At 39.5% G+C, this 15213-nt stretch overlaps 1 protein-coding gene across 3 annotated transcripts in view; it reads right to left on the minus strand.

Annotated features, from left to right (window-relative positions):
* Nucleotides 1-14807, minus strand: part of myo1cb (myosin Ic, paralog b) — a 70127-nt gene extending 55320 nt beyond the window's left edge. Inside the window, exon 1 of one of the 3 annotated variants that reach the window (XM_052106800.1) lies at nucleotides 14453-14807. In XM_052106800.1, coding sequence (XP_051962760.1) covers nucleotides 14453-14545 — 93 coding nt within the window. In that variant the 5' untranslated portion in view covers nucleotides 14546-14807. Of the gene's footprint in view, nucleotides 1-8348; nucleotides 8729-14452 lie in introns of those variants that run through there. The other 2 variants (XM_052106802.1, XM_052106804.1) reach the window with 2 other exon arrangements.
* Between the last annotated feature and the right edge of the window lie 406 nt (nucleotides 14808-15213).

Raw genomic sequence — 15213 nt, forward strand, 5'->3', positions numbered from 1 at the left:
TCACATTGCACAACAAACTCCGTGCGGAGTCACTGATTGTTTTTTATTTAAAATCTAGAGGGCACATTACATTTTTGAACCAAGGAGTTCAGACTGTAGAATCATCCAGTGCTGGCCACAGAGAAATTAAACCAAAAATAACTATCCGAAACTACCGGAGCTGATTTTTTCCAATAGACGATAGTTAAGAGAATATCGGCCCCGATTAATCGGTAAATCTGATATATCGGTCGACCTCTACCTTATATGATACTAATTATGTCACAGCAAATACTAGTAGGAGCATAGATCTACAGTGACTGGAAAAAAACAACTCACTATTTTTCTTACCCAAGTAAAATCTATCTACCAGAATATATGGTTTCTTGTGTAGTTGTTGTACATGAATTCATGTGAGTCAAAAACTTAAGACCTACAACTAATTCACAGATGTTTAAGGAAATAATACTATGTTGAGGAACTAATACACATAGTTGTATTTTCATAGAGTTGCTTCCATATGGGCCATGTAGTACTTTCCACAAAGGACAATGATGTTAATCAAAAGATATTTGAAATAGATCAGGTTTTTGGCATTTTAGATTTTTGTGACAATACTGCACCATTACACAGCAGTATATCTGAGGTAAAGTGGCATTGTAGCAGATACTGCCCAATGCTTGAGCCAAGATAACAAGAGTAAGGTCAACTAATATTTGTAAGCAGCAAAACTGGATAGATGCTGCCAACTATTCCTTTATAATCATGTTAACATTGGTGAAATCTATACTTTTTTGTGTATCCACAAACATCCATTTTCCACTATAAACTAGAGATGCACCGATCGACCGGCCAGGGACCGGAATTAGACGATTTTCCGCATGCTCGGCCGAACCGGTGACTGGCCGGTCAGCCTCACGTCTTTCCGATTCCAAGCCGGTCCGTTTTGTTGCCAACGGTGCAGGCAATAACGCCACAGCCGCATGTAATCATGTCATTGGCATGGAAGATCTTCACTGTGTGAGTGAAGAATACATAAAGTTCGAAATGTGTAATAATTGTAAGGCCAAAGTAAACCGTGGGGGAACCACCACAATAACTTTCGGAACAACAAACCTAATTAGACATTTAAAACACCATCACCCAGCTGAAAATGCCCATTTTAAAAAAGAAGCTAAAAAGTGAAAGCGGCTAAAGATAGCCAGAGCTCAGAGCCAGCCACAATCATTCCTTGGTATGAGCAGCGAAAAGACCAAAGCAATTACGAGGAAAATTATGGAATTCATGGCTCTGGATGACCAGCTGTTCTCCATAGTTGAGGACAGAGGGATCAGAAATCTCATAAATTTCCTCGATACGGAGTAGGTGGTTATTTTCCGACGTCGCGTTGCCCGAGTTGTTTAATCTCGTGTCATGTCACACACGCAGCCTGTTATCTGTCAACATTTGGGTACACAAATCCGGGAGAGGGGAAGTGGGGTGCTGGATGGCAGAGGCAGATGAAATGCATACAAATTGTGCCGTTGTGATTTAATGTGCTGAGTAACGTAATTTTTCCCACTGTGTCCGATATTAAAATCAGTGCGACACACATTGCAAAAGGCGTGGGCATTGTCGATATGGCTTCGGGATACAAAATTAAATTCTTCCATCCAGCTGTTGTTAAATGTGCATGTATATTTTGTTTTTTTCACCGGAGCACCAGCTGAGTCTTCTCCTCCCCTCTACCAGTGATGCTTGATTTAACACCACGCGTCTACTGCCTGCGCAGATATCAACAGCGCAACTGGGTTGTAGGTTGCCAGGTTGAGGTCACAAATGATTTGTAATTTGTATGATGTGTCGATTGTTTGAGTAGGATGCATTTCATTCAATATCTGGCAACTGGACCACCTTGGAATAATATATTGATGTGATTAATCATATAACGTGGTTTGGGCCATACAAATTACGGGAGTTTTTTGGGGAGAAATAACAAAACGGGAGACTCCCGGGAAAACCGGGAGTGTTGACAGGTATGGTTACAAGCCGTTCCCGGAGCAGTGCTCAGTATTACAACTGATATTTGTACATCTAACGTAAGTTGAGCGAATTGGACACTGCAGTTTTTCAGATCTTGGAATTGTTTTGTTAGATGAGAAAAAGGTCCATTTATAAAAATAGGGGAAAATGACATCTGTTATATAAAGCAACTCATTTGCAGTTAATTGTTATTTCTACCTCTTTCCAGTCACAGAGCACTTTATTTTGAGAGTTGTTTAGATGAGAGAAGATCCTGTAACTTAGTGCAGTTTGGGGGAAATTGTAATGTTTAATAATTTATTTTATTATGAAAATAAAATGTTGCATTGAAGAAAAGTAGATTTTATTTGTATATGCGGTCAATAATAGTTCTTAGAAAGAAAATCGGGAAAAAAAATCGGTATCGGCAGGTCACACGTGCAAAAAAAAAATCGAATCGGCCAAGAAAATCGGTGCATCTCTACTATAAACAATACATTAATCAACAATGGTCAACAACTCTTTGTTGCATATTCATGCATGATATGCATATTCCTCCCTCCATTTCATTTCTGTGGTCTTGATGCAAGGCCACACCTGGCCAGGATTGCATGACTAATCTCAATGCCAGAAAAAGCCTGGTTAAAGGTTAACCCATGCCTTCAAGTTCTCAGTAAGTGATTGTAACAAGTGAAGGGAGAGTCTGTAAAAGTCTGCTCACTTCATAGGTCTTAAAAATGACCAAAGAACTCAGTTTTGATTTATCCCGAGCAGCTAACAGGTTGTGTACTTATGAAGGGTGGTACCATAGCCATATGGGTTCAGAACAAGGTTAGCACCAAGACTTAACAACATGCTTTAAGGGCATTATGGTTCTGTCTAAGGTGTACACAGGCCACATAGGTCACCAGGGTTTAGAAGGTAACACCTGGAGGTAATGTGACTCTACGTGGCATGCACCTTGTTCATGCCTGTTTAGCAGGTGAGCTGGAACATAATAAATTAGAATGAATAATAAACCACTTTTCTGCATTTACAAGTATAACTAGTTATGGATGTCTTATTTAGTGTCTAATCTGCCAACATTTGGCCATTTTGAGAGACATCAGTTGATAAATGCTGGAAGGTAGTACTTAAAATACATCTACAGGTACACCTCTAATTGTCTCCAATTAGCCATCAGAAGCTAATTGGCTAACTGCCAAAAGGCTTGACATAATTTTCTGGAATTTTCCAAGCTGCTTAAAGGCACAGTTAACTTAGTGTATGTAAACTTCCGACACACTGGAATTGTGGTATAGTCAATTAAAAGTGAAACAATTTGTCTGTAAACAATTGTTATGAAAATGACTCATGTCATGCACAAAGTAGATGTCCTAAACGACTTGCCAAAACTATAGTTTGCTATTATGAAATGGTATAGCTTTTATACAGTCTCTGTGTTATAAATAACGTCATCCTTTGTGCATTTCCAGTTTTTTTGTATCCAAATTGATGATGTGTACAAATAACAGACATGTCTGAATTAATGAGCAAAGACCTACAAGTGTTTTTATTTCCCTGCTCTCCCCCTTCATCACTGCTTGACTTTGGCAAAATAAAGCACAGTAACTTAAGAGATAAAGCTTTATTGAAAGAAACATTACATTTTGGCTATGGCAAGTAAACAGCAGTATCATCTTTTCAAGATTTGTAAATAGAAACAATAATATCACCAAACTTTGTCACATCCCACAGCACAGCACAGTGAAGGTATATGAAGTTTTGGTCACAAACAAGGTGGCGCATTCATAAAGTGAAGTCACATGAAACTGGTCAATATATTGGTATCACCATCAGCCATTGAAAAACCCAAACTGGTCAACTAAAACACATATCCAAACCATTACATACATACATACAACAAATCCACTAAATGTGAAGCCATTATCAGATCTAGCAATGAATCCAGGAAGCCAGAACAGAGATAAAATCAACACTGTAATCTAATCTCTGTGCACTTTTCCAAAGGGAACCTCTGGAAAAAGGCATGAAAGCACAGCCTCAAGTTTTAATCCCACAACTCCAGCCCCAATGTATGCCCTTGTTAATCAGAACAAAGAATGAGTCTGGGTGAAAGGATTCCAGATGGATTAACACCATCAGGTTAATCAGTAGTCTGTGTATGTGTGTGAGTGTGTCAGTGAGAAAACTGAGGATCTTAAACTCACAAACAACACAGTCAGCACAAACAAGTGCGAGCTGGTAGGGATGTCAAATGTACCTGTACTTTGTAAGGGGTTGTCAAAGTAAAAGACAGAAGGCTTCCCTTGTGACACACTGTACATGATGGCGCCGAGTTTAGCAGGTCGCATGTTGTCATTAGCTAAAATCTCCTGACAAACGACACATAAAAGTTGTGGTGCATCAGCTGATCCTGTCCATGTAAATCCTGAACTTAAATACTGCCATTATATCGTCGTCTTTTGGGTTTGTCCCATGAAACTTAAGGATTCTAATTTGGTGGTCTCAGAAACCGCTCCATTGTAATTACTGAATTATTTGAATGATTTAATAAATATTTTTACCACTCTCCATGCCTCCCCTGAAATGCTCTAGTGCCACCCTGGGGTAATGCGCCCCGCACTTTGAAAACCGCAGGGCTAAAGTATTGTGTTCAATACCGTTGTAACAGGGTTCAGTGGAAAGGAGGCGGGAATCGGACGAAATATCAAAGTAATGTTTTTAATAAACTTATACACACACAAACAGTTTCACGCATCTCTCTCTCCCGTCTGCCGCTTTCTCCTCTCCTTTCTGATTCTTGTATAAAGCAGCGGGCACACAAAATGATCAAAACTGAAATTGATTTGACGGAGACCAAAGACATGGGACTCAGTGGATTGCTGGTTGAGGATAATGGATGAGGTGTGCACAAAACAGAGACTTCTCCAATGTTCAAAAAGGCCCATACAACGAATGAGGTGCGCACACTACCAATGCTGTAGTGAGCAACTCAAATACCAGACTGACAGATTGCTACCGCGCAACAATTTGATTGTTATATTGTGGAACCCCCCCATCTCTTGGAGTGCAAATCAAGGCAGCTTCCCACATTTGGCATGGATGCATGCAGATGTTTATCTGCCCCAGCACAAGCGTAGTCAGTGAGAGACTGTTTGGTGCAGCATCTCATGTCATTGATGAGAAAAGGAACCGCCTCTCCTGTGAGAAAGCAGAGAAGTTACTGTTTCTGAAAGAGAATCTGCCACTTTTCCTGAAGAAGTGAGATTTTGTTTTGTTTAGTAAGGCCTTCAAATATTATCGATGTATTCTTTTTCACAAGGTAGTGGAAAGACATTCATAGAACATAAAAAAGGCAAAATTATTTTATCAAATAAAATTTGTTTTAAAATAGATAAATACAGTACTGTGCAAAAGTTTTAGGCACCGGTGAAAAACTTTGCATAGTAAGGATGTCTTGATGTATTGAGTTTTATTTGATATTTGAGGCCTAAATAATTAAAACTGTTATGAAGAGCACAGTGTTCAGAAATATAAACCCTCGTTTCACCACTGTACTGTATTTTTTTTATTTATTTATTTCTCATTAATAAGCTCAGAAGCAAAACTCTGTGTTTCAGTAAAAAATAAATTTCGGTGCATCACTAAAATATAATATTATAGCTGTTCAGGTTGGCTTGATATTTTAAATATAATTTTTAATGCCATTCATATGTTTTTAAAGCATTAAAGGAAATCACATAAAAGTTAAATATGATTAAATGACTTCTTAAGATTTATGAAGCACACACCTGTGACAAAAGCATGACAATTTGTATGACAATTAATCGTCATAATTGTGAAAGCTCTAAAATGGACAATTAATCATTATAAACTTCAGAATAATGAGAGCCCTAAAACAGACAATTATTCATCATAATCATAATTATTTGTTTGACAATTAATCATCAGCCAAATTTCACAACCGTGAAAGCCCTAAAACTGATCAAACAATCATGTCACTTTTCCATTCTAGTGCTCTCTCACTAGCACCGCCACGGCACTCTTTGTAAGGGAGATTATAAATACCATAAAAACCAGGCAGTAAAGTTTAAGAGCTGTATAGCTAAAATTCATCAGCCTGGCTTTGCAGTTTTTCCCTGATATGGAGCAGAATGGAGTCCAAGGGCAGGGCCCTCTATGGGAAATTTGAAGTGGAAAAGCCACAGCTAAATTAAGAAAAACTGCAGATCCTACAATGAGCTCATGACTCACCACAGGGCATAAAGACATTTACTTACACAAGTCCACATTCTGAGAATCTCTTTTTTAGCCTATTTGCCCCTCCACCTTACCTCTTTTCTCACACTTAAAAGATTAGAGCAAAAAAAAAAAAAAAAAATGTTTTCCTGTTCGTAAAGTAAACGTTATAAAGACTAACACAATTCATACACCCCACTGATCTATCTGTTCCTCTGTATGCAAACATTCCAAACCACAGAATTAAATTAAGTGATGCATGACGTTGAGTTGAAGACATAATATGATGTCTTTATCTGAGTGAAACTGGATATTCAACTATAAAAAATACATGCTATACTTGATTTTATCAACTTTTATAAATTTCATCAACCAATGTTGGCTTGGCTTCATGTTGGCTTTAATGTTAGTTCATTAACATAAATATAATCCATAGTTAATTTCTATGCCTAAAGTAACGTAGAGGCCCATTTATCTAAGTGGTTGGTTGGCCATGAGAACTTCCTGTTCTGAATGTTACAGACACAGGTGTATCCCCTCTGACATCTCTCTGGGACCTTTGACAGCTGGCTGGTTGACAGACCACCACTGAGGGAAGGGCTGGTTTTAAACAGCCACAAATGCCAGCAGCCCTCCCACTCTGAGCCCAAAAACCAAATATTCAGCAGCAATCTCATATCTTATCACCATAAACAGATGACGAACAGAGAGTAATTGGAAAATAAAGAAACAGACTAAACAAGAAGTCACAACAGTTGATATTGCAATGGTTCTTTTGTCTAATTCTAAGTGTGTACATTTCCTTACTAGACCGAAACTGCACACACATACATTTACAAGGCTCACTGCTGACACATGTAGGGTTCAGCTGAAACATAATTGTCCTGGGACAGCTGGAAAATAGTTTAAGTCCAAAGTGTCTCTGCTTCTAACCAAAAACCAGCTTCCCATTGCTCTCAAAATACACTCTTTCCAAAGCTCTATCCCAAGTATTTCCCTTTGACACAGCTAAAGGTCTGTCAGACTGTCACCATGTCTCAATTACAAGCCTGAGTTAATCATTTTTGCAGGAATTTATTTCTACAATAAATTAACATCTTTGTAATATTGAATGGCAAAAGCATTTTAAAACATACAGCAAAAATAACTCTTGCTGTTTATAGCATCATTCGCAGAGAGATCTGCCTTGTGTAGAATGCAAATCAACTGTCAACTTAATTGTTGTCAATTACAGTGGATAAACCACAACTCCATGCACTGATGCACTGATGCACAATTAAATAGATTTGCAGCCTCCACTTACCAGCAATCCATTTCATTTGACAGGTGCATCTTCTTTAAGTTTTGCAACATATGGAAACATGACAGGTATGTCACATACACATAAAAGGAATGCAAGGAAGGACAATTGAGGACATGACCTGCCAACGACCTTAAGATGTCATCAGTGCTGTGCAGTTAAAACACATACAGCTGAAAGCAACATCCTCTTACATATGGTTAAAACAAACATATTTTCTAAATGGAAAATGCTCAGCATGTGATGTGGAATCTCTATTAAGGTAGAGGTTAGTTTGGCATGACAGATAATAATTAACAGCTGGTCTCCTTCAACTCCCCCTGCCATTCTATTTGAGTGGACTTGAAAAATTGTCACTCAAATTACTACCTAACAAATGGAGCTCAATGCAGTTCTATAAGCTTTGGAGATGGTGGTTTGCATTGGAGTGAAGACCTGTACCAGTCAGGGCAGTTTTATCTGTGAATAACAAGGAGTAAAATAATAGAGGTGATATCTTTATGAGTGCAAGTGAAACGTAGTTTATCAAATATATGGGACAGTCTTTTACTGTATTAAAAACTAGTGAGCTGCATTTACTAGTGAGTAAACGCGCCTCTAATGCCCAAAATGCTGTCTAGGTCGGCAGTTCACATAGTTCTGAGACACCGCCGCTGTCTCAAGAACAATATAACCTCAATTGACAAGAAAGAAAAAACAATCTTAAAGAAACATTTCCGAACAAACAGTCAGTGCGCTGACACTCACACGTGTGAATTCTAAAAACTGGCGTTGATGTGCTTTAGTTCTAAAACGGAATGAATGACGGGACAAGACAAACACTTACCTTGATTAAAGCAAGCCGACTACAAATCCCGCTACGTCCAAAAAGTAGAAGTTAATTCTTGCCGGTCGCTCACTGTAATACTCAATAAATACTGCATGCATTCAAGAGCTCTGTAGTAGTTCTTAAACCTCTGTCTCGAGCTGCAATCTGGATCTTTGCCTCCTGTCTTAACCACACCGCCCCTTAACACAGTATAACACTGAAAATCTGAAAGTGTTAACAATTACAATCGCTCACCCCACTAAATTCTAAGTGGACAAAGTGAAAGTATTAGTACTGTATGTCTCAAATTATAAATAGTAATGCTAGGATGAGTACCATGAGACATGTACTCAGTAATGGGTTGAGGCAAATGTTAGAAATATTACCTCCCTCTCTCTTCTCGCTCTCACGACAGAGATTGTACCAGGAAGTTCCCGACCCATCCCACGACCAATAAAACAACATGTATTTCTTCAACCTTGGCTTCATTATTACAATGAAAATATGAGCGTTTTTTTTTTTTTTATAATAAAGCGGTCATATTGCTAAACAGTATACTATATTTTTCATTCAATAATGTTTACTTTTTAAAAGCACAAAGTACAGCTTCCCTTCCCCACAGAAAGAAGCAAGTGGTTATTCAAAACAAAAACAAAATCGATAATGTGTGTGTATGAGTAATTTAAGAATAATTTCGAGATTTAGAATTTTTTAAAATTTCAATTTTGCCTATGGTGTTTGAAATAATGTAGGCGTTTGTCGAAAGTATGTAGACGTTACATCGCTCTCTACTGACAGCTAAATAGACATTACACTTCAGCCCTATTCCTCTCAGGAGACAGCAGCACCATGAATGAATGTAGTCCAACGACATGCAAATGTATAAATCATTGCGGTATTTAATGTCAATCTGCTATGATCAACTTGAAATGTTTAAAGCTGGCATCATTCTCTCATCATTAACCATTCTCTCAGATTTTACTTCTCTGATCCTAATTTTATTGTCATTAAAGGGATGGTTCACCCAAAAATGTAATTCTGTCATAATTTATTCAAACTTGTTTTGGTACAAGACTGTATGGGAAACACTTTACAAAAAGGTTGTATCCATTAACATTGTTTAGCTACATTAGTTAACACGAACTAACAACAGACAACACTTTCACAGCATCTTTTAAACTTTGTTAATGTTGTCTTCTGCATACACCAATACATTTTTTATTAAATGTTGTATATGTTAACATTAGTCAGTGCATTATCAACCTGGAGATGTCAGGGAAAATATTAGCCTCAGTCACTATTCACTTTCATTGTATGGAAAAAAGTGAATAGTTACTTTGACTAAAGTCGCTTTTTCATCATCAGGCCGAATGGTTCTGAGCACGGTGACCTACGGTTCCAGTAGCATTTCCTCTTGAGCACGGTTTGGCATGGCATGATGACGGGAACCAGTAAGTAATATTTAAATAAAAACTTAAACAAAAAGACATACAACACAAATGCACACGCGGCAGCTGCGAATGGCTCTCTCTCTCTCTAACTGTCGCATCCCGCTGCACTTATCCCTCTCCTCGGCTGATTAGCCCAATTGGTGGCCGGGCATGCGTAGTCACGGCCCAACCCCGCCCTCCTTTTTTTCAGGCCGGGGAACCCACGGCATGATGTACAACCCCCCCCAAAAAAAGAGGAAAGAAGAGGGAAAGGGCAAGGTGGAGTGACAGTGAGAGAGAGAGAGAAAAAAATCTTGCTCGCCGGTTCCCAGACATGCCGTCGCCTGGTCCTCGATCACTCCTCCACCCTCTGGTGGACGACAGCCGCTCCTCCCTGGCAAGTCCTCCGAACCCTGGATGGAATGCCCCTCTGTGTTTTGGTGGCTGGTAGGGAGCCCATCCACCCTTGGCAGCAGCTCCACCACTCCATGCGGCCGGCAGCGAGCCCCTCATCCCCTCGCGCACGCCAGCCGTTCCTCCGCATCCAAAGGGCGGCTGCTCCTTTGGGCGGATGGCAGTGGCGAGGACTCCACAACAGTGCATCTTTTCTCCTTCGGCACCAATGCAACAGTGTTGAAATGGCAAAGGAGGGGGTGGGAACTGGCTGAACAGTCAAAGTAATATTTAATAAAAACTTAAACAAAAAGACACACAACACAAACACGCGCACACACAGCAGCTGCATGTGGCTCTCTTTCTCACAAACTGCTGCATCCAACTGCACTTATCCCTCTCTTCAGCTGATTAGCACGATTGGGGGCCTTGCGTGCATAGTCACGGCCCAGCCCCGCCATTCTCCTCGTCACAGCACCGTTACCGTTTCATTTCCACTGTTGTGCTTGAATGTGCTTAAAAAATACGTCAGTTTGCAATGGCGTGAGAGCTAACCATTGCCAACGCCAAGGTAACTCAATTAGATAGCTGGCAAAGTTCACTGTTGTGATATTAATACAATTTTATTTAACATTTGCGTATGTTTGGTGTATCTTCATGATTTTATGATGATGGTTTAACTAGTATAGTAAAAAAAAATATTCATGCCTTTTTCATCAGTGAGGTAGATCACATCACGCTAGCTAGCTTTTTACAACTCTAAATTTAATATGCAATTGTATTTTTCGCAGCAGGGACAAAACATAAAATGTTTTTCATTTCGGTTCGTTCTTAGCAACAACTGTATTTTTTCATTCCAGTTCAAAAGTTCCACAGCCTCCTTTTCAAATGGTTACCGGTTAGAACAAAACACAATTTTAAATGCTATTTGTTTAAATGGCAGTACTCTGCACTAAGGTGTGGGTGAAATACCAATTGCAGCATTCCCAGATCTCACAATAGAAGCAAGCAATCTCATCTGGAAAAACAAGCTCAAAATAAGCCACTTGCCTTAAAATAAACATAAAAGTAGCAATTTCTCACAATAGAAATCATAACAAGCATACAGTTAATTAACCATTAAGTTAAAGTTTCATTAAAGACCTGTTTCTGAGTCAAAACCTGGCAGCATCAAATCTGTAGTAATGCATCATATCTAACAATAATTCAGTGACGATTGGAAACAACTGAACGAGTACTACAAGTACTAATAATGTTTTCCTTGCATCTGAATTAGCCATTCACGTATATGTAATAATTATACATATGTGACAAGGAGGAGGGCATGGCCGGGCCTTAACGATGGACGCCCAGCACTGAATCAGCCCAATCAGTGGGAGACGGATAAAGAGGAGCTGCCAGTTCTAGAGAGAGACACAAGCAGCTGCGCTGTCTGTATGTTTTATATTATGTTTAAATTTGTTTATGTCATTAAAGTTATGTTGACTGTTCTGCCAGTTCCCACCTTCTCCTTGCCCATCCTTTACCAGTTACATTGGTGCCGAAATCCAGGAAGGAGGAGGTAGGTATGCGCTGTCGTGGAGTCCTCTCCACTGCGTCTGCCAGGGGAGGAGTCGCTGCTGGCTGCCGGGAGTTGGATGAACTGTTGCCATCTGCAAGGAAGGGGAGGAGCCATTCCGTCTGCCAGGGGTCAGAGGACTCACTGCTGTCTGCCAGGGGAGGAGCAGCTGTCATCCGCCAGAGGGCGGAGGAGTGGCTGTGGACCAGGAGACAATGTGTTCGGGGATCGGTGAGTGAGGTTTCTCTCTCTTTTCTCTCCCTCTCTTTCTTCTTTCTCTCTCTCCTCTCTTTCTCTCCCAGGGCTCCAGAGAGGTGGGGAAGACCTGCTGGCAGAAGGATGGCTGGAAGGGCAACATCTCCCCTCCAGGAAGGGAGTACGTCATGCCAGAGGAGTGTGATGAGGAGGAGGGCGTGGCTGGGCCGTGAGCGTGCTGAAAGGTGATAAAGCGAGTCGGGGGTGCCATTTCGAGAGAGAGAGACACACATGGCCGTTTGATGTTCTGTTTTGATTAAAGTTATGTTGACTTTTCTGCCGGTTCCCGCCTTCTCCTTGCCCATCCTTTACCCATTACAACATAGTTGTTAAAAAGACAATTGACAATTGTATTGAGAATGTGTGATACAGCAGTTTCCTTCAGGTTCAAAGTACGTGAATTTTTTTTGGGCAACATGAAGGAACAGTATACTCTGATAAACCCTTTGGCCTTTAGTTTCATGAAAAAATTATCAGAACAAAATGAACTGGTTATAACCGGTTTCCAGCATTTAAAAATAACGTTTTCACTCCAGAACAATTGAAAATCACTTTGTTTCAGTTACGTTCTGCTAAGTTTAGTTCATTTTCACTCCTTGAACCATTTTTAGTCCCTGATTTGCAGGGCCTTTTCGAGGGATATGGAGGCCTTAAGCAAAATCCTACTTGGAAGAAAGTCATAGGGGTTTGGAACAACATTAGAGTTAATATATGATGACTGAATTTTCATATTTATGTGAACTATCCCTTAAGTAGACTAGTAGTTAAATGTGTCCATTTGATTTGAGGGAGAGTCACTTATTCTGAACATTATTTCAGTCCACACACTTTGTAATGCATGCCCTGTGAAATGACACCCATGCCTAAACATTCCATTGGATCAATAAGCACTGTTGAAACTAAATCCCCCCTGTCAAGGTGACCTCTGCGCTTGATAATCCACGTGTAGTGCAATGTAGCACTGTAGCCAGAGGGTGGAGTGATCGATTCTACTGTGCTCTTGTATGCTTTGGACCAGCAAAGCCCCAACCAACATTAAGCACATTTGTATTCAGAATGACAGGGAGGAAAGGTTGTATCCTGTTGACAGGCCACGTTGGATAGACAGGCTATTCTAAAGGGTGTGTCTATTATTTTCTGTCACCAGTTGGGTGGAAAAGGGCATAATGGCTATTGTTTATGGTTTTATCAGTGATTTAAGTATAAGTACAGCACTTACTCTTTCTTATTAACATTCCTCCTTCTCTCTTTCCCTCTCACGCACATACATATACACACACGCTCATCAAGGGTGATATGCCCTTGGTAGAAATGTAGGAAAAGTGTGCTGTTCCGGAATTTTGTGTAATTTCCTCATCCAAGCAGCATTCCATTCCATCCGCGGTTCTCAAACTAGCATCCTAAATTAATGCGTGATTATACATGCTCTGTTTCAAGTCCAGCAACCAGTCAAACTATTGATTGATTTACATGACTATATGCTAAATAAAGGGATAGTTTACCCATGAGGAAATTTAAGGTAGAATGTTAGGGACTGAAAACCTCAGCTACCATTCATTGCATTGGGTTTGAAACATGACAACAGAATGTATTATTATTATTGGTGAACTAACCCTTAAATGAGGCATTAATGTAATTATTCCCTGTCTTTAAAAATGTTCTTTGGTTAACAAAGTATATGCAAAACAGATTCTTATCAGCTAGATTCCAGCATTACACTTAATAAGATTACTTGAACCATGAACTGGCAGATTTCTTCAAACAAGACAAATAATGGACAACTGTTTTCAAACATGAAAGAAAGACAGCAGCATAGAGCATAGCTGAGTTAAAGGTTTGTGACACTGATAGTCTGCCAACTGTTTTCCTTTTCGCCAACAAGGCTACAAATATTTATGCCATCAGTAAGAAACATTCAAACTACCATCAAAGAAAATTGCATTACATAGCCCATGTTTTAGTGAGCACCCCACATTCCTTGGATTATATCATTATTATTACACAGACACATCCCTCAAAATCAATCCACAAGCTGTAACAATGAAATGCTAAATATTTTTAGATTGACTATGTATTCCATCGCAATGAATATGTATTATGACCGCTTTTTTTTTTTTTATGACCGTATATCAGAACTCATTTATGAGTTCTGATATACATTCTTCAGGCAGAATATTGTTGTCATTTAATTATTATTCAAAGAACCCTTCATTACACTATAACTTGCAATGGTTGCTTTTATTGAATTATAAGCAACAGTGTGCTTACAGTCAAGATCTTGCTTACAGCATGGACAATTCTAACGAACCTTAGTTAAAGGGCATGCACATTTCCAGCATTCTTTGTTAAGCATAACATATTGTGACTATCACAATAAGAAATTTGTTAAGACAAGGTCAATTGGTTCAGTTGAGTGCTAGTTAGTTTTTATACACTACTAATACTCTGAAGAAGTAGCAGATATTCAAAACGGGGTCTGTTCTTACCTTGTTGCAGCTTTGGCAGTAAAAGTCTCCATTTTTCCCTGGAGGCAGTATGATTTCTCCAGTAGGTATCAGCTGGATCTTCAGCTCCATCATGTTGCCTTTGTGTCCCAATGTCTCTTTGACTGTGTATGAGTGCCCTTCCTCGCAAACAGTCACTCTGCATGAGTGTTGCTTCAACCCTCACTGATGCTTCTGCTCTTTTGGATAGAAGAGAAAGTGGGATAAGAAAAAATTAATACACAGTAAGATTTGTAGAATTACTTGCTGGACAGAGAGTCAATGCGAGTTTATATATATATGTAGGAGATGTCCAGGACTCTTCCAACAGTCAGACATGCACTATAATTGATGTTCCCAGTTGCTGAGCTGCTCAAAGGACTGAGAGAGTTTTGCTGTCAGGGCTTCCTTTAGGCTTCTAGCATCCTGTCCTCGACATTCCCAGAGTAAATACCAGAGGAGCCCACTCCATTTCCCCTGTACATACAAGAAGCAGATGCAAGTTTTTGACATATACTCTCACACGTCTAAAAAAAGTGTGAATTTTCTTTTGCTAATGGCAAGGGATAGATTATCAAATGCGATATAATAGGTGTGGGAGAGAAACAGATAAATACGTCAGTGCTTTTTTTTCTACAAATCTCTACTTTCACTTTCACATTCTTTCACATTTTGAAAGTGAATGTGGAGATTTATGGTACAAAAGGACTTGAATATTAATCTATTTCTTACCCACAAGGATCATATCACTCCACAAGACAGTG

This window comes from Xyrauchen texanus, chromosome 36 (genome assembly GCF_025860055.1).
Source record: "Xyrauchen texanus isolate HMW12.3.18 chromosome 36, RBS_HiC_50CHRs, whole genome shotgun sequence".
Classification (NCBI taxonomy): Eukaryota; Metazoa; Chordata; class Actinopteri; order Cypriniformes; family Catostomidae; genus Xyrauchen; species Xyrauchen texanus.